At 43.0% G+C, this 18983-nt stretch overlaps 1 protein-coding gene across 1 annotated transcript; it reads right to left on the reverse strand.

The window, feature by feature from the left end:
- Window positions 1-324: 324 nt before the first annotated feature.
- hspa12b (heat shock protein family A (Hsp70) member 12B) lies at window positions 325-17656 on the reverse strand. The gene is made up of 14 exons (XM_085351025.1): window positions 17273-17656; window positions 15347-15410; window positions 14690-14772; window positions 14123-14247; window positions 13852-14038; window positions 13534-13638; window positions 13211-13327; window positions 10226-10403; window positions 4987-5073; window positions 3911-4015; window positions 3578-3836; window positions 3380-3483; window positions 1577-1767; window positions 325-1491 (listed from the first exon to the last, which is right to left on the reverse strand). The coding sequence occupies exons 2-14, from the start codon at window positions 15390-15392 to the stop codon at window positions 1018-1020; spliced, it is 2061 nt and encodes a 686-aa protein (XP_085207151.1). The 5' UTR covers window positions 15393-15410; window positions 17273-17656; the 3' UTR covers window positions 325-1017.
- Between the last annotated feature and the right edge of the window lie 1327 nt (window positions 17657-18983).

Here is an 18983-nt window from a genome sequence, read left to right on the forward strand (position 1 = left end):
GAAATGGCAGGAACGCAGGGTTAAGGAACTTCACAATAGATTTCAGTTTAAAGACATAAAGCTGCATCCATCTGCAGGTAGTGAGTGAGTTCTTATGTGCATGTGGTGCTTCATCTAGTGTTTCCAGTAGTAACGATGCATCTGTAGAGGGCTATTTCCTGCTGTGTACTGGATGAGAAAGTCCATATGTTAAAACAGGACATGTTAGCGACTAGCTGGTGGACATAGTGGGGCGTTTATCAGCTGATGAGCCAAATGTTTCCTGATGAATTATGAATTAAGCATTGGATTTAAATTAATAGTTTCCTCTCAAAATAAAAGCTCACAACTTTTAGAGGTCACGATAGGTTTATGAGCTTCGTCTTCAAATAGCACAACTTCTGTTCAAAGTGGTTTGAAACATTTTAAATGTTATAAAGCCACAGTTCTTTTCTTATAGTATGTGTTTTGACGGATTCCAAGGCAGTGTTGTAGGTCAGTCTCTGCACCGCTAGGGGGAGTGCTTTCACATTAGAGAAACAAGGCTGCGGTCCAGTCGGTGACGTTTTATCTGCAGCGTTGCGTTGGTTTAAATAAGGCATTGTTTATTACACGAGGCCCAAAGGTAAAAGTCTGTATATTTAACGATCAACATGAGCGAGTTTCACTCATTAGGTAGCATATTGTGTTTCGTTAGAGTCACTGAGATAGTAAAGTCAGTTTGTGTCTCGCTCAGCTTTCATTCGTTTTCACAAAGTGTTTCTCTGACTGTTGGCGGGAAATGCTGCTGACGACATTATAAGGTGAGACATGGCGGACTTTGTCCCTCTTCAACTTCAAAGAGATTGAAGGACTTTGGTGTTTGTGAAGCGTGGATTCTCTCTTGATCTTCTTGCATCCTAAGTTGCTCCTAAGAATGCAGTGTTTTTCCAACAAAACATGTCGCCCACTCCCAAAGTACCGCTTTTTCTAAAATTATCATCCCTCCAATCAGCTAATGTGTGTTTTTGCATCCACGGCTCCACTTCCTGCTCCTCCTCAGTTAGACAGGAAGTCTATGGAAGCCCGGACGGAGCGGTTAGACATGACATCAACGGCCGTGACTTTAATCTCCGTGTCGCCAAACTGCATGGTCGCTCTGATTTCCCTTCTCTCTGGGGTTCCTGCTCCTGCTCCTCCCACCGCACCCGGTGGCGGTAACGCTTCGGGCAGGTCTAAGGTTATTGTGCCACACTTCCTGACTCCAGGGTCACAGATGTATGTGACGTCATCGGTGGCGGTGCAGTAGATGTTGATGATGATCTTCCGTTGGCCCAGACGAGCAGGCGTGTAGCTTCGCCTCACAACCTCGCCCAGGGCCACCGACTGGTCGACGGAGACGAAGCGATCGAGGATGTCCGTGCACCACTCACGACCGTCTTTGATGAGGAGTTTATCCCGTGGGTGGCGTCCCTCCACAAACCTGTTCAGGACACCAACACCATAGGTCAAAGGGCAACGACGCACTCGGACCTGTGACAGAGAGCGAGAGAGAACGATCGTAAGATAATGTGTCACATTACTACTCCGATACTTTCCGGTATTCCCGAACTCTCACCACGGTGGGATCCAACCCGAAGAGCACAGCGCCCTTCAGTATCGTAAGACCAACGTCGTGAGGAATGATGATGCGGCACGTCCTCCCCAGTGCCTTCTGGACGGCTTTTTGCAACATAGGGGATTCTGCAAAACCACCAACTAGGAAGAGGAAACGCACACCATGCACTTCTGGTTTTGTCATCAGCTCCTCTGTGAAGAAAGAAGATATAAAGCTTCTTAAGTAATTTGTCTTTCCATTGAGAGAATTTCTGCCTTTTCCAGCAGCTGTCCCCGGTGTTTCTTCATGTCAAACCCTTTGTTGACTCCCAGTTTTCTTTTAATGACCACCAAATATTCATACTGGGAAACCATTCCATGGTTTTGAATGTACCACTGGCATGTGCTTGATTTGAAACAGACTGCATTTTTCTGGTTTTGTTCTCTTTTGAAAAGGTTGGAAAACATAAAAATGAAATCACAACCATCTTGAAAAGGGTCTCAAGGAAAGCCATTATGTTTTGATTGATTTGAGCTGTAATTTGTAGCTGTAGCAGCTTTTGTCCTTTTACATCTGAATAAGCACACTTCATGCTTTTGGCAGTCGATAATCTAGTAAGGTCAGGAGTTCAAGCAGTGTGCAAGAATCTAAGCAAACTCATGTCCCATCTTTAGTCCATGTAATCCGTTTTTTTTGTTATGTTTTTGTTTTGTGTTTTGGAAAAATCTGCATTAAAAAGTCACCAAATATTGGTCCTAAAAAGACTATAACCTAACCAGGCTTTACGAATGATGGAAAATACATGGTCACAACTTGGTATAAAAATAGTGCAGCTAATTTCCTTCTGCATGACAACTGCATTTCATTACTGGGCCCCTAATAGAGCTGCTAGGATTCTGTTTAAATTTGTTTTTTTGTTTTTTTCAAAAGGTGGTGATTTAGTTTTGATGAGTTAAATTCTATTATTTCGTTAGTCAGTTACCTAGCACTAATTAGCTGAAATCTATTGCGCATGATTAACCCGTTATGCGCACTCACAGACAATAAATTGATGGACGTAGCTTCTGCGAAGCCAAAGCATCAGCGCGTGAAACCTACATTCCTTTCAACGGCCACCAGATGGCGATAGCTGTGATTACAAAAAGACTTCCTGTCTACGCGGAAAAAGCTCTCTGATTTGACACAGATAAACACTTCCCACATGCGTTTGTCACTTGTTTCGAATAAGATATTAATGTCGTTTGATTTCAGAAATGAGGATCATCCAGGTTAGGCTATTTGCAAGCAGTTTTACGCTCAGACACGCCCTCTCTCACATCCAGTTTCAACACAAAGATGGCAGAAATTCATCTCGCTCCAGGCTTCAAAATGGGATTAATGGGTGACTTCATGGTAGCTGCGTCTATTTTTTATGTTTTTAATGTGTGCACTTGAATTTTGCCACTGCTAACAAGCAACTCTACCCTGTTGTTGAAACACGGTCACTTCTGGTTCCAAAAAACCCTTAAAAATGTCGATAATTTCAAGGGCCTATTCTGCACAGGTTCATCTTGACGCCCGAGCACGGCATTCGTTGAGCTTGAATACTAGTTTTATCTCGGAAAGCCTTTGCACTGGCTTTCTCCTGGGGTTGTTTTTCAGGTTTCTCCTAGTAGATTTACTGCAAAGTTAAACAGAAGAGTTATGTGAAAGTACACAAAACATAAGTGGGGAGTGGAAGGAAAAGGAAGTTTTTAAGTGCCCGGGTCTTTTATGTCAATCAGTACATTTTTGTGTATAGCATGTGCGCAGCAGCCCCCTTCTCTGGACATTTGTCTTTCTTACCAATGTGCTTCACAATCTTGCTGATGGTGGGCTGGAAGAGCTCATTCATGGCTTCCTGTGTCAGCCGCAGCATCCCCTGGGAGGACCACTTCACTATATTCATACTGCACACACAGAAGGAAGTAAAAAATCACTCTGTCATCTAAAGTTGCACGTACGCTCGTTGTTCACTCATCGCACCTCTCAGCCCACACTCACTTGCTCCTTCTCAGGGCAGCCTCCACACTCTGCCCTCTGTGCCTCTTGTAGTAGTCGATGAAAGAGAAAGGCAGGGAGATGTTGAGGGCGTTGGTCCTGCCCGGAGACGCTGTGCGTTTCCTCGCCTCAAACGCGATCATGAGGTCCACCCAGGCCGCTGGCCGCTTGGCTTTAAAGCTCTGGATGAAGTCCTCGCCAAAGATCTGGCACAGCATGGCTTCGAAGGCCAGGTCGACTCCGACGGCGCCGTAGGGACCGCCTGGCGGAAACACCGCAGCTATAGAAACTGTAGGAAATGTGTTTGCTTTTTTTGTCCTTTGTAAAAGGATGTACCTGAGGCCTTGTAGAGCTCTTTAAGAGTTCCCTGTGGCTGCTCAATCTGATGGACTGTCAGGTCAACTGTTCCTCCTCCGCAGTCTGCAACCACATATCTATCACCTGAACAGAGAGGGCACGGATGAACACATGCTGTTGTTTTGTTTGCATCCTAAGAACATTTTTTGCTTTTTCATACCTCATATTTCAGATTTTTTAAAGAAAAAAACACATATCAAGCACATCAAGCTTGTAGGAGGAAATCGTGGAAGATAACGTGTCTTCATTTTTGTGGACGATGCAAAAATGCGTGTGTGTATATTTGGTTTGTCTGCAGCTTCCCCAGAAACTCTTGAACACGCAGTGTTTTGAATGTAAACAACCTTGAGGCATCTGTGGTTGCTGCTCTTCCCCTGCTAGAGTGTATGTTTGTGATATGTCCGGTGATAAGGGTTAGTTTTCGTGTAGCTACCCTGACGACTGCACCCTAAACACGAGAGCTCATGAGACGTGTAGAAGCGAGTGAGGAAGAGAAAAGAAGGCGTGTGGTGGAAATGAACAGAAATAAAAATATAAGACAAGAGGAGGAATCAAAGGATGTTTGCAAGGCAGGAAGATAAGAGAGTCTCTTCTTCTTGTATCTGCCGTGCAGAGAGTCCCATGGGCTGGGTCCTTCCTGTGTGTGTGTGTGTGTGTGTGTGTTGACAGGGATGAGCGCACTAAGGGTCAGCAGGCGCACGTGGCTCCACAAAATGCAGTCATGCCTCAACAACAGAGTGAACAACTTTCATTTCATAACCCAGGAAAATGCAAAGTATGCAAAGTAATTGTTAATTTTCCATCATACATATTTACAGTAAAACAAACAAAAAAAAAGATCTTATTATTAAAACACATCAGGAAGCCATAATTAGATTATTTAAATCAGTTCAAATAGAACCTGCAAACATCAGGTTTGGGGTTTGTCCTCTATTAAAGTGGGCGGGTTTGTTCCTCAGAGTCTGCAGGCTGGGGTTAAAGGTCAAAGTCATCCATATCTCCCACATGTGGGGTCTGCCTGTCTCTTAGGCTCACATACGCACAGATGGCCTTACCAGTCTGCAGCTCTGACCACAGCTCTCCAGTTCCACTCTCCACCAGGAAGGTCCTGCTGTGTCTAGATCGCCTCAGCTGCTCCCTTGCTGTAACAGAACACACGCACAGAATGATTTATTTATTTATCTACTGTTTCTTTGCTATTCAGAGGCACGAGCCGGAACCTCTTCTGTCTTTCCGTGAGTCGAAAAAAAAAAAGTTGAGCATTGAGGTGAAAGTGATGCTTCTGATTACTAATTTTGGGAGAAAAACATGGAATCAAAGGGGAATTCTCGAAAACAGTTCATCATCTTCTCTGTCAAACACTGTTATCAGCTGTTTCCACAGCAGGTAGCTCTGCATGTTTGATTTGGCAGTTTTTTCACAGGATGCCCTGCAGATGCAACCCCAAGGGGAGTTTGTGTTACCAGCTGGAATCAAGCCAGAGACCTTTCACCTGCCAAGTGTTATCCATTACACCTTTGGAGGCGCTTGATCAGGTTAAAATCAGTAACATGAACATATTTATAGGCTGGTACAAAAACCAGTTTTGGTCTTTATGGTTAATTTAGCACTTTAGCCACTCTGAATGATGAGCAGCTGCCCCCGATCTTTGCTAATTTATGGCTTTTTGGACCATTTTAATATAAATGAAATATCTAACAAAATTAATGGCCTGCTGTGTGGCATTGATCACCCATGACTTTTGCACTTGAGCTTGGTTGATGAAATCCCAGCTTTTTCTTAGTGTGTTACTGAGCACTAATTAGCAAGTATCTCCATCTGTACATTTTCACATTTCGTGGATACAGCGTACTAACCAGGCTTGTTAGCCTAAACTGATAATTAAGCCCTCCACCCATCTGCTAACCTAAATATGTGACCCAGCAGTAGAAGAGCAGACCATGAACACACTAGAATCCCAGCTGTGCACAGAAACAGTATGCATCTCATCTTGTGCCATATAGGAGGCACTCAACGGCCTCCACAGTCACCAGATCTTAATCCAGTAGATGTGGTTAAAAAAGAGATTTGGATCATGGATGTGCAGCTGACAAATCTGGTGTCTGTTAGTAGGTCTGCCTCCTGAATTCTCCATTAGCCCTGCAGTCCAGTAATTTGACCGTCATTTATATGATCTGGAATAAAGAACTTATGATAAATATAACTGTTTGCCTCCAAGTGACCAAATAACTAATTGCAAGATTAATGCACTTAAAAAAAAGAAGGAATTTCTCTGGACTCTCTCCAGCTGCGAGCCCATAGAGTCATCACCACCGTTCACCACCATGCACCGCCTCGCCTGGATTCAAACAGTCTTTATCTCTCTGTATAAACACACTTGGTGCACGGTCAGACACTTAAGTTTGCTTCTGACTACTACTCCTCAATGCAAAGAGGTTCGAGCCAAAGCACAATCTTCCTCAACTTCAACCGGAGAGATAAATGTTTGTAATTTATGCTACATATGAGAGTTTATGGCATTTGTGCAGGACGAAGCATAAATCATCCGATCCAAGTTAAACAAGAAAACCGTACGGTCATAATATTTTTATGTGACAGGAGCAATTTGTTGGAAATGAAGAATGCGCTCGAATTTCAACATTCTGTTTGTTCTCCACGTGTAAACTGTGAGAGTGGCGGGCTAAGTGGACGGATGGGGGAGGCCAACAAAAACACAGCAGGCTCACATGCAGCTGGCAAAAATACAGCATACCTGACAGGCTGTTTGACAGAGCAGATACACTATATATGCCTGCACACGTCAAGGTGAACACATGAAAGGAGACATAATGGTTCTGAGAACCAAATAGTTACAAATTAATGGAAAACTAGATGAGAAAGTTAAAATGTAAAAAATATATATATAGCACTAGTCATTTGGTAAACTGTGAGCCTGATGAAAGGCAAGCGTAAACATGTGTGTCATAGGCAGCGAGCACGGCTTTTGATGGAGGTTAGTGCTGGTGAAAGTGGTTTTTACATGGTTTTCTCAAACCGCATGAACACCACACACCACAATAATTAGAGTAATGGACGGGGGTTTGTGGGGGAATAAGAACAAAGGTTGGAGACTTATTGGGCAACACTGTGTCGAAAGCAAATATACACATACTGTTGTTTAAGGACCTTGGATGACACAGAAGGTAATGTATGTACCTCTGTGTGTGTGTGTTTGTGTGTGGTCGCACATAGTAAATAAGCTGAACGAAGAAAAGCACAATCACACAGGCCTTGATTTCGCCGGTGCCTGCGTGTATGTTTTACAGGGGTGATGGATGGAACGCAAGTCTGGAAACCATTTACATAAAACAGCAGAAAAAGAAAATGTGTGTGCGTTAACGACTCCCCGATGCTATCTTTGGAGATGAAATGAGGTGGAAGACGCGCTAAAGATAGTAAAAAAACACGACCGGGAGACCAAGTGTGTGTGTGTAAATACGTCTGTTTGCTCGAGTCCTCGGAAAGCGAGCGAAAAAGCGAAAGAGGTAGAGAAAGTCTGGGAGAATAAAGGGAAAAATGAAAGTGAGTGAAGGAGGGGGAGACTGACAGGCCAGGAGGGGGTGAGATCATAGTCTCGCTGCACCTTGTTCCAATTACAATATCCTGTGTTTAGTGTGTGTGAATGTGTGTGTGTGTGTGTCACTGACTGCATATGTATAAGTGGGCCTTTGCAGGGGATTTTGGTCAGCATATGCGCCCACTGAATTATGCATCACTCTTCTTTCTCCCCAGCTTGAAATGACTTTTCTTCATTGCTACATCTTCGTGGTATTTCCTTCATGTGGGCACGAAGGACACGCTCTTCTGTTTTGGAAGTTTTTTGTTGCATTTTGGCTTTTTGTTAAAGTTCTCACTTGTGTACTGGTTCTGGAGGTACTTTCCCGACTGTAAATCCCCATATTTGAATTTTCTTTTAAAGCTGCGCTCTGATCCAGATTTCTATAGCAACAGCGGCTCACATTACTATGTGTCATGTGAATGAAGTAATTTGTAGGCATACACTCACCGAGAAATGTTGCCTGAATTTATTTTCATTTCATTTGGCAAACTTTTGGGTCATAGCTTTGGATTTTCATGAATAAAACATGACTAAGTATTGATCTACTTAGTGTATCTATTGGCAACTACACTACAAACCCCCAAAATTGGTAGAACCAAAAAAAGGAACCAGATTTCCTTAATTTGTTTAAGCTGGTGACGTTTTTTCATCTTTTAATCTTTTAATTAAATTCCAAATGTAGTACATCCCTTAGACAAATCAAAGTAATTATTAGTGACTTAACATATTCAGTTAATAGGACTTACTTACTAAGAGTTAAATGAGATCATTAATTATATGGTATGTTCGATGGAGAGTGACCTTTTTCTTCTAATGAACCCATGCTTACTAAGCCACAGGCCTCAGTGATGCCTTTGACATTGATGGCCATCCATACGTGACTCAGATGCAGCCCTAAAATGGTTCAAATGATCTCTTATACCAAGAAACCTTGCTGTCTTTGTTCAAGGCTTTGTGTCTTTGAGTCCCACCAAGCTTGGTTCTTGGGCCCCTGTTATTCATTTGTCTCACATCTCTGGGACAGATTATTGAAAGTTTTAAAACAAGCTCAATTGTTACTTATTTGCTGATGATAGCCAGCTTTATTTCTCAAACCACATGAGGTCTGTAAGGTTATCAATGCTAATGCCAAAAATGCTAGCAGGGATCAGTAAAAATGGTAAAACTCTGCAGCTTGATGCTGATTTTGGTTCTGGTTGTCGTCCTCATCATCAAGAATAATCTGGACTGTTGGCCTTTGCTGTTAATGTCAGTATGTGTAATTTAGAGGTTATCCTTGATCAACCCCTGTCCATGTTAAACAAATGTTTCCACCAGGGAAATATTTCACCGCTCCCTGTATTGACGTGTAATTTTCTGGTTTTTAATTTAGTAAATGTTTAACAGTATCACCCCACTATAATGTCCCTTCACTGGCCTCTTTTAACATCTATGATCCAGTTAAAAATCCTCTCCCTTGCTTACAGATCATTGTAAGGTCACGCTACCTTGCATGTCGTCGTGCTTCTTTAACTTTAGTGTTCAGCCAGCTCATTCAGGTCAAACAATCTGAAATGACTGTTTGCGCCATGTTATGATCTAAGGACATGCAATGATAGAGCCTTTGAGGCTTTGCGCTGCTCTTAGCCATGTTTAAATAATTACAATTTTGTTATATATTATTTTTTGTCTTTTTTAAATTTGTTTTTCAAATGTTCTTTTGTATTTTGTGTCATTTACCTGCTTTTTCTATTAGCTTAGATTATATTCTACAAAGCACTTGGTGAATCCTGTCCGTTAAAAACACTAATCTTAAGTATTTCTTCCTTGTGTATTTTAAAATTGTTATTTTTAACATGGACACACTGCACACTCCTGTTACTGACATTCAATAAACCAGTTACATGCTTCACTTATATTGTTACAGCATCACTGTTCTGACATTTTTCCTTCCCTCAGCCCCAACCAGCCATTGCAGATGGCTACTTCTTCTTGAACCTGGTTCTGCCCTCAGTTTCTTCCTGTTAAAAGGGAGTTTTTCCTTCCCACTTTCGCCAAGAGCCTGCTCATAGGGAGTCATCTGATTTATTCTCTGTATTATTGTAGGGCCTTAACAATATCTTACAATATAAAGCTCCTGTTTTTTTGTCATTTGGCACTAACTGTAGCAGCCTTTAAGTACTATTTGAGTTCTATTTTCATTTAAAAAGTGTAAAATGGAGTAGAAATTCCAGCTTGTTCCTTTTTAAGAGTTTCATGTGATTTCTTATGAAATGTTAAGTGCTTGTGATCTACTGCCACAAACTTAACTAAACACTAAACACTTCTAAGGAAAAGCTTTTCTGGCACTGCGTAAAGTTAATTAAAGAGCTGATGTGTTAAATAGTTCCTTGCATCCTCTTCATGGGATTTCTGTGGTCTGTTTCCGATCAGACCCTATGGTCTATCCAAACACTTCATCGCACACACAACTGCAAAGTCATCTGAGCCATGAGTAGTATCTGCATTCAGATCGCTGTGCTTAGTGCGCTCTCTTTCTTTGTCTTTAACAGAGGCGCATTTAGCCTTTGAAAAAAAGACCCCACAACCCCCAAGTGAAATCAAAAAGCAGCATTTCCAGGAACACAGTGCGGTTTCACGCTCATGCTAATGGCAAAGTCAACAACAAGACCCCTGCTCAACAGAAATTACATGCACACATGCTCTCTGTTCTCTACCTTGTCTGAAGCTGGAATCAAAGGGCCGCGAGACATCCAATTCCAGGCCGTTTGTGATTGGCTGCATGCTCAGGTCAATCACCTGGTGGAGGCGGAGCTTCCGACAATAAATGGATGCAGCCTCGGGTTCAAGAGCAATGAGGAGCTGCTCAGGACAGTCAGGAGACACCAGACCAGCCTATAAAGGACACAGCAGAAGCTTTACCCATATTGTTGACTGACAGGCAACACTTTTTAGTACCTGGATGAAAATCCACCTTCAGCTGTTGCTTGTTTGTGAATCTTTGCGTCCTCAGTTTTGTTTTAGTAAGTGATTTAATAACTGTAGGTTATGGATCAGGTGGTTGACTTGGTCTTTCTCTGGTATTATCCATTTGCACTGTGAAGTGTTGTATGAGTAGTTTTACAGCATTTGGCTGAATTCACCCTGATACTTCTTTTAGCAGTCACAACATCATTGAAGACTGATTCCACTGGCAGCATTAGATGCCCGTCCTGTAACATTGTCTCCACTATATGATGTGGTATGCTTCACATCAAGAGCTGTTCTTTTACGTCTCCATACGTTTTTCTTCCCATCTTTCTTTGTTTCATTGTCCAAAGGATCCCCCTCTTTTACAATATTTCTGGCAAATTTTAATTTGGCCTTTAAGTTCTTTAGTGTAACCAGTGGTTTGCACCTTGTATTTACATCCATGAACATATCTCTTGATCCTAGTTTTGCACATAGCACTTTGCTTTCAGACTTCTGGCCTGCTTGTGGTTCCTAGAGTAGAATGGGAGGCATAGTCTTCAGCTTTCAGCTTCCCAGCTTGGATTTGGGAGACAGTTTTAAGATTAGGCTTAAAACTTTCCTTTTTGATAAAGCGTATAGTTAGGGCTGGATCAGGTGACCCTGAATCCTTCCTTAATTTTGCTGCAATAGGTCTGGCAAGTTGCTGGGAGCTTCCTGTGATACACTGAATGTTTTTTCTTCACTCACCTTTTTTCACTCTCTATGTGTTTACACACCACTGTGCATTTTAATCCTTAGCTATTATTAATCTCTGGCTGTCTTCCACAGAGTGTCTTCTATCCTGTCATCCTCCCCTCACCCCCAACCAGCCGCAGCAGATGGCTGCCCGTTGCCGAGCCTGGTTCTGGAGGAGGTATTGTCTGCTAAAAGCAAGTTCATTCACTATTTCCCTAATATTTTGATCAAGAAAACTAGAATATGAAATCATGAATGTATTATGAATTTTAAAAATATAGCTAATGTAGGGAGAAAAAGAAAAATATTATAAAGTGAAATATTATAAAGTGAATGCATGTTGTAATAATAGAGATAATTAAAGGAGCCATTCATATATTTATAACTCAAATGTTAATGTTATTTAACACACACACACACACACACACACACACACACACACACACACACACACACACACACACACACACACACTCTGAATTACAGTGGATACAAATAAATAGAAACAAACACACATGGTGAATGACAGCAATGGGAGCAAATTCACTGACAGTTGGGATAAAACGCTGAATAGAGTAGGAGAGGTGTATAAGCATAACTCATGATATATTGGGGGTAAAGTTGAGTGTCAATGTGTGTGTGTGTGTGTGTGTGCGTGCAGGGCGGGGGTCTAGTTTAAACTTCCTGTGTTTGTACGCCGGTCTCCCTCATTGTTTAGCCATGATGACATCATCACCAGCAGGAAGTGCACACGCCCCAAGAATCAAGCCAGGAGGCAGCTCAGGGTAAGTGTGTGTGTGTGTGTGTGTGTATGTATCAGTGTTAATATCAAAAAGTGTATGGATTCGACTATTCATGTCTGTACTAAAGTGACTAAATGGTAGATGGCAGATAAAAGTAAATAAATAATCACAGTGTTTGTTGCGTGTCATGATCCTGGGTCCTTTTGACCCAGCGTTTTGTGTTTTCTCTTCGATTTTGGTTCTGTTCTTCCTCTGGTTAGTGTTTACTCTGTTCTGCCCGTGTGTTCCAGTCCGCGTTTCTTAGTTTGTGTCCTTTCATGTGCAAGTTCCTGTTTTATTGTGAAGGTCTGCGTCTTATGTGAGTGTTTTCAGTTTGCCTCCCTAGTCTCGTCATGTTTATCACTCCCAGCTGTGTCTCCCACCTGTGTGTAATCTCCCTGTGTTCTCTGAGTATATTTAAGTTGTATTTTCTGTCTTAGTAATTGCTGGTTCGTCTGTGTTGTTTCCCCTCGGTCTCCCTGCGTCTCTCCGTATGTATTTCCCCGGACCTCTGCATCTTCGTTTCTGGTTTGTTTTTGTTAGTTTTACCCAGTTTAGGTTTTCCTGTTTCACCTTCACCCACGCCATTGCTGTTTGTATTTTCTTTTGTTAATAAACACTCACCTGCTCCAGAGCTGCTGCCCTTTGGGTCCTTTTCTACATTCCACACGGCTTGCCCCGGCAATCCGTGACATTGCGTCAGTAAAGAAAGGGTGGCATTAAGAGTAAAAGGTTGTTGAGTCTTTCCCAGGCTGGTCCTTTCCCATTGATTTATACTGGGATAGGACCTCTTGCATTCTTGGGCTTGTACGTACACTTCCTACATCTTCTATGTACAGTTCATAGAGGACGGTGTGTGCATGGGTGGGAAGATGTGCAAAGAGGAAAAGAGCAGTGTGCATGTGCGTGTGTGTGTGCGTGTGTGTGCGTGTGTGTGCGTGTGTGTGTGTGAAAGAGATTGTAAATAATCCTCTGTGAGAACATCAGTCCTTATCTCATGCTTTATTCACTATCTTTCTTTCCACTGGCCCGTTGTTCTTCCTATTCTTCCAATTCTCTCACACACACACACACACACACACACACACACACACACACACACACACACACACACACACACACACACACTCCACAGTGATTCCCTGTGTATCCACATGTGCACAACACCGTGATACACTGTAAAAAATAAAAATAATTTTTAAAAATCAACAAAACAACAATGTGTTTTCATACCAGGTATGCTGCTTCTCTCATGAACTGTTTGGCAGGTTGTCTCCACACAGCAGGAACAGTAATCACCCATCTGATCTCATCTCCCTCCAGCACTGATGAAGACTGGTCTTTCACCTCCTAAAACAGGAGCCCCCACCCCCCCACAAAAAAATCATTTTCTTCTTGTACTCTGAAGTGAACCACACAGAGTGAAGTGATCTCCCAAGGGGTTTCATTTAAAAGTGCTAAACAAAGGTACACCAAATACACATTCACGTCCTATCCTAGAATATGAGAAAGTATTCAGTGTACTGCAGTGGTGAATGAAGTGATCTGAGGTGTACCTTCAGCGCGTGTTCCCTGAAGAAGCGAAGGGCATGAGCAAACACGTCTATGGCCCTGACCTTTTGACCGTTCACCGCCTCCAGTTCCGTCTCCATAGTGAGGTCCTGCAGCAAACACAATCACAACTGCTGGAAAAAAACAAAACGCCGCACCAGGAAGTCTGCAGCACCAGTTAAAGCTTGTTACTTTCAACCACAGTTTTACTTCTCAGCTGTGGGCAGTGATATAAAAATCTCCCACTCTTGCACATGTCAGTGCACCATAATGTCCTTTAACACCGGGTACGAGATGTCACTATTTTCACATCTGTTTCTTACACTTGTGCTGTGGATCCTCATTTTGAATTTGTCAAAGTAAAGCCAGTGCCGGGCCTCTTCTGGATCCAAGTCATGGTAGAAGTCTCGAGCGGCAAACCCAAAACTGTGGAACCGCAAATCTGGAGTGAGCAGCAGACACGTTGGGCTCTTCTGGTTGGCCACTCCAGGGTCGCCACCCTCCCACCGCCTGCATTTAGTGAAGAACCACTGTCAAAACTTCAAAATAAAAATACAGAGTATATAATTGATGAGAATACACACAGGCTCTTACTTCATCATGTGTATGGCTTCCGAGTCCTGTGTGAAGCTGAAAGCGTAGCCGCTGGAGGTCGTCCCAAAGTCTATAGCTATGACAACGGAGAATGGACAAGCCATCCGGGGCCTGACCTCCACCCTCTTAGAGAGCGATGAGAGACAGAGAGGTAAGAATGGATACGGTTTCTATCAGTAAACCTGGTGGTGTTTTTAAACTGACATTGCTAACATTAGTGGACAGAGTCAGAACAGAATTAATAAGCAGGCTTAGAAATCAGAAGCTATTTTTGATGGACCTCTACTTGCATACATTGGCGCCAAGTTGGTGTGTTTCTTTGCCACTAATTTCAGTCTCTCCGTAAGTTTTATACTGTAAGGTAAATGTTATGGTAAACCACTAAGAGCAGTTAGAAGTGGATGTGGCATTGCAGGCCTCGTTTAAGGACTTTATATAAAGTTAAATGAGTAGTAAGAGAGGAATGAGTGTGTAGGAGTGCCTGTGGTGAGTGGCCGTGTGTGTGTGTGTGTGTGTGTGTGTGTGTGTGTGTGTGTGTGTGTGTGTGTGTGTGCGTGCAGTAGCTACCGGTGAGGGTGAGGGTGTGAGGGGAGTGATGCTGCAGTCATTTCTGGCTGTGGCAGGCGAAGATGGAGTGGATACGTTTTCACCTGGAAGACAAGGGAGGAGATGAAATGTGTGAATATGCAGTGGTGCTAACAGGGGATGTGGCTAATGAGGGAAGTGAAGGTGAATCCCCTCTCAAATATGAAAGTTTCTTTAAGTCTTAATATTGGAAAAGCACCACATGCACTCCCTGAGAACAAACATAAAGGTCATCCTGTCTGTTTAAGGAGATATGCAGTTATGGGAACACTATTATCATAAGAAAGGAGGTGGTTCTGAACTGTCCTCAGCTACTGATACTAACATGCTGAAAGTGTATTTGCTGAGTAACTGCAGAAAACACCTCATTTTTCACCGTGGATGTTAGAAGATTAGGTCAAATGTAAACACACTTGACCTCTCTAGATCAAAAAGTGATAATCGTAATGAAATGGAATCGTGGGAATGCCACTGGAATGTGAAGTGCGTAGTATACCCAAGTGGGAGAGGGACATGGAAAGGTCAGCATGTCCACGGTCCAACAGATAAAGAAGGAGAAGTCATTTGGACAGGACTGCAATAGCAAACTAGTGTTGATGTGTGTGTGCGTGCGTGTCAGTGTTTGAGTGTGTATCTCACTTGGTATCTGCAGGCTGTTGGAGTCTGGCTGCAATACGTCAGCCATCTTTACAGGAGCCAGGGTCTGCAGAGAAACAAACCGATGATAACATGATGAATGGAAAACGATGTCTGTGGAAAACACTGCTGTAATACATATTATCACCTATTTGACTCTTAACACAAAGAAAAAGGACTTTACCCAAGTTTCATGATATATTTATAGGATACATTAGCTTTTTTTAAAGCAAGTCTTATCTGGCAGGCGCACTGGCAACACTGTTGCCTCAGAAAAAGAAGAAGGTCCTGGATTTGAGTACACTGGGCAGCAGAGATCTTTGTGTGGGGGGTTTGCATACTTCCCCTGTGCCAGCGTGGGTTCTCGCCTCCCACAGTCCAAACATATAAATGTTTGGTTATTTTGTGATTCCAAATTAGTTGCAGAGTGAGGTTGCTGAGTGCTGAGCCGCGTAGTGCGTAAAAGTCCGTTCCAAACCTCCTCTTGCACAAAAACTGTGCAGCAGACATGGGTTTAGACAGCATAGCAGCTCCTGTACTTTTGTCCATGTAGTTTATCATCTGCTGCAGATACAATGATTAAAACCTGACCTTTTTATTCACATGTTTCAACATAACAGCACACGGATATCATGGCTCCATCAATTCACTAGCAGGTGCACTTTTATGGCCTTCAGGGATACTTTTGGAAGTCATTGTCAGGATTATTATTAGTAATAACACTCCTGATCTTTGTGCCATCACAAAAACCAACGTGCCAGAGTCAAAGCATCACATTACGAGGTCTGTTCACCAAACAGCATGACGCAGACACTTCTTTGGAAGGCGCTACGTGCTGCATAAACATGTTGGAAAAATAGATATAGGAAGAAAATGGGGAGTTGTTTTGGACGAAGAAAAGTGACATTAATCAGCGAAGGAGGGGAGGTGAACAAAGCACACGCAAACCATCATTCACAGCTAACATCAGCATCAAACTTAAAGCTGTTAGAGCTGCACAGCAAAGATTATAACATGATATAAGTAAATGAGAGTTGATTAAAATAGTAAGATATGTTGTTATTATGTTGTTGCTGGAGTATATCTGCTCCATGCTCTGTACATATGCTGCATCTGCTGAACTGACTTATTTCTCCTAAAAAAAGCAAGTACTGTATGTGTGTGTGTGTGTGTGTTTTTTCCTATGGCCAGTGTGTGTGTGTGTCTCTATGTGTGTATGTGTGTATGAGTATTGATTACAGCTCTGGGATTATACTGTGATCTGAGCCAGGAGTAAACTAAACAGATGAGTGCAATGAAACAAAGATGTGTTTGTTTAAATCTCTTTCTTGTGAGTGTGTGTGCGTAAGAGAGAGAGAGAGAGAGAATAAAGCGACCATAAGTTATCTTGACATCCTTTCTTTGCATACATGCATGCAACATCTGCGCGCATTTATCCGAGCCTGTGCCTGGGACACTGGAATATAATGTGTGTGTGCATCGCTCGCTTCCTTTCCCAGCAGCTGTCCTCACTATTTGATGTTAAAAACAGAAAGAGGATGAAACTCCCCAGCTACTCCCTGCCTTTTCGTTTTGCATATACCTGCCCCCTAAGTAATGTCATTCTTTTTCTCTCTGTCGTCTCATCATCTCCTAAGCCTAATGTGCGGTGGATGCTTCACACCCACCCGAGTCCCAGCCGTGGATCAGCAGAACATGCAACTAAAACTCCTGAGTGACAGATTTTGCAAAACGCTCCACTTTTGTGCACCATTAACAATAAGCTCTATCAGTTTCTAGACTGCACAAACAGGATTTTGCCATCTTAGACAAAAGTTTTTTAGCTCGGAATAGAAGGATTATTGCATTCCTCTTCAGAGAGTAACCAACCTCATTATGCCAACAAGAGCTGGACTCCACAAAAAAGCCTGATCTTTTAAGTTAACTCACCCTTTAAGTGCTGCTTTCTCCTCTGTGCCCCCTGTTGTTTCAGCCGCTCCTGGCTGCAGCACAAAAATATTCCCAAACTCTGGAACTTGGCAAACTTGGAATCTATCTCCAGGGGTTTGCGATGGAGAGAAAAAGGGAAGAGGAGGAAACGAGAGGATGCTTTTCTAGGAATCCCGTGTTAAGAATGCAAGACTTCTTCCCAGCTGACTTGCAGGCAGATTCTCTGAAAGAATCGGAAGAAAACAATGGCTTGTGCAAGAAAAATGACAGGAAAACAAAGAAAATCCTTAGTTGCTTTCAAATGGATTTCTGAATTGGGTTTGCAGCTCAGCCTCTCTGCAGCTCAGCTCACCGTCTCCCTGCTCTGCACAGGAATGTCAGAGAAAAGTGGTGACACACACACACATGCAAACACAGACACGCATACACCAGTTGCAGAAGTAGGAGGGCTATGACAGGGCACGGTGGGGGATTTACCCCAATGGGAAATTGCCGTTTGCGTTGGCGACTGAGGGTGGAGTCGTTTTGAACAGTTAAGTCATCTCGCCCTCTCGCCTCCCACCCGCTCCTCCACATCTATCCTTCCACAGTTTAATTAGCTCTTCCTGTCTCCCTTTTTGCTCTTCTTTTCATCTTTTTCTCTGTTTTTTCTTTTTACTATTTTCATTCTCAATCTCATATCTTTGCACTTTCACTGATATTGCAGCTGGCCTTCTTAACCTCTTCACACAGGCGTGCAGATCATACAGATACAGGGGGCGGTTTTTCTTATGCTTTGGGTGTCTGTCCGTGCATTGAGGTTGAGTTCTGCGCTGCAGGGATCTGATTTCTCCCCACTAGAGCTGTGATGGAAAGCAAACATTAACCCCTTGTGCTTGCATACACACACACCTACACACAGACGACACATTATGATTAACTGGGCCCTCTCCCAATGCACAGAAAAAGCAAGAAGTGAGAAGGAAAAAATGGCCCCAGGTACATACGCACACATCCACATATACGCCCCTTATCCCGTCAGATTTCCAAATCAAATTAGAGTGTAGTCTTACTAGTGTGCAAGTGTGTGTGTGTCTGGAAACCATTACCTGGCACGCCTCCCCTTTGCTGCCCAAAAACCAAGAGGCCCCATACAGATCCTGCCATCACCTCTCTCTTTCTCTTTATTGCCTTTTTTCATGCACATGTCCCCCCCCCCCACACACACACATTTAAAGCAAACTCTTTCTTTGTTTAATCCCTTTCATTTGATCTCTTGCCCACGTTCATTTGCTCCTGCAAATTTTCTAATCATTTACATCAGCGGTAACATTTCAGATCTGCGCTTTTCATCATTTCGATTGTGTTTAGCAGTCGGCTTCATCCCGATCATCATCAAATCTACGAGAGGGGCCTCGCTCGGGTTCCGCTGCCCCTTTCGTCAGCCTCACCATTCTCCTCCGAGATTCAGACGGCGGAAACTGAGCGCGGGAAGTGATGGAGTCAGGTGACAGGAAGGAACCCCTGCGTGGCATTCCTCTCATGAATTCCACATTATCTCTGGAACCCTGGAAGTCCTCGAGCAAAGGAAACACACCCATAACACAAATTCTAAGACAGCTCCTCTAAATAGCTCACGGTCACAGACGCGGCCTGAATGAGAACCTGTTCCCTCCCAAGATAACATCAGACCATATAATGTTGATGCAGAAGAGCCACGTAACAACAGTTC

This window comes from Diplotaxodon limnothrissa, linkage group LG3, assembly GCF_057381915.1.
Source record: "Diplotaxodon limnothrissa isolate DT_005_m linkage group LG3, D_limnothrissa_male_GT1.1, whole genome shotgun sequence".
Taxonomy (NCBI): Eukaryota; Metazoa; Chordata; class Actinopteri; order Cichliformes; family Cichlidae; genus Diplotaxodon; species Diplotaxodon limnothrissa.

Bases quoted from the DNA above. Each gene is read 5' to 3' on its own strand.
- hspa12b (XM_085351025.1), bottom strand. From the start codon at position 15,392: ATGGCTGACGTATTGCAGCCAGACTCCAACAGCCTGCAGATACCAA. The intron at 14,039-14,122 runs GTAAGAGCCTGT...CACTAAATGCAG, and splicing joins GAAGCCATACACATGATGAA to GCGGTGGGAGGGTGGCGACC. The intron at 4,016-4,986 runs GTAAGGCCATCT...CTCTCTGTTCAG, and splicing joins GTGGTCAGAGCTGCAGACTG to GTGATAGATATGTGGTTGCA.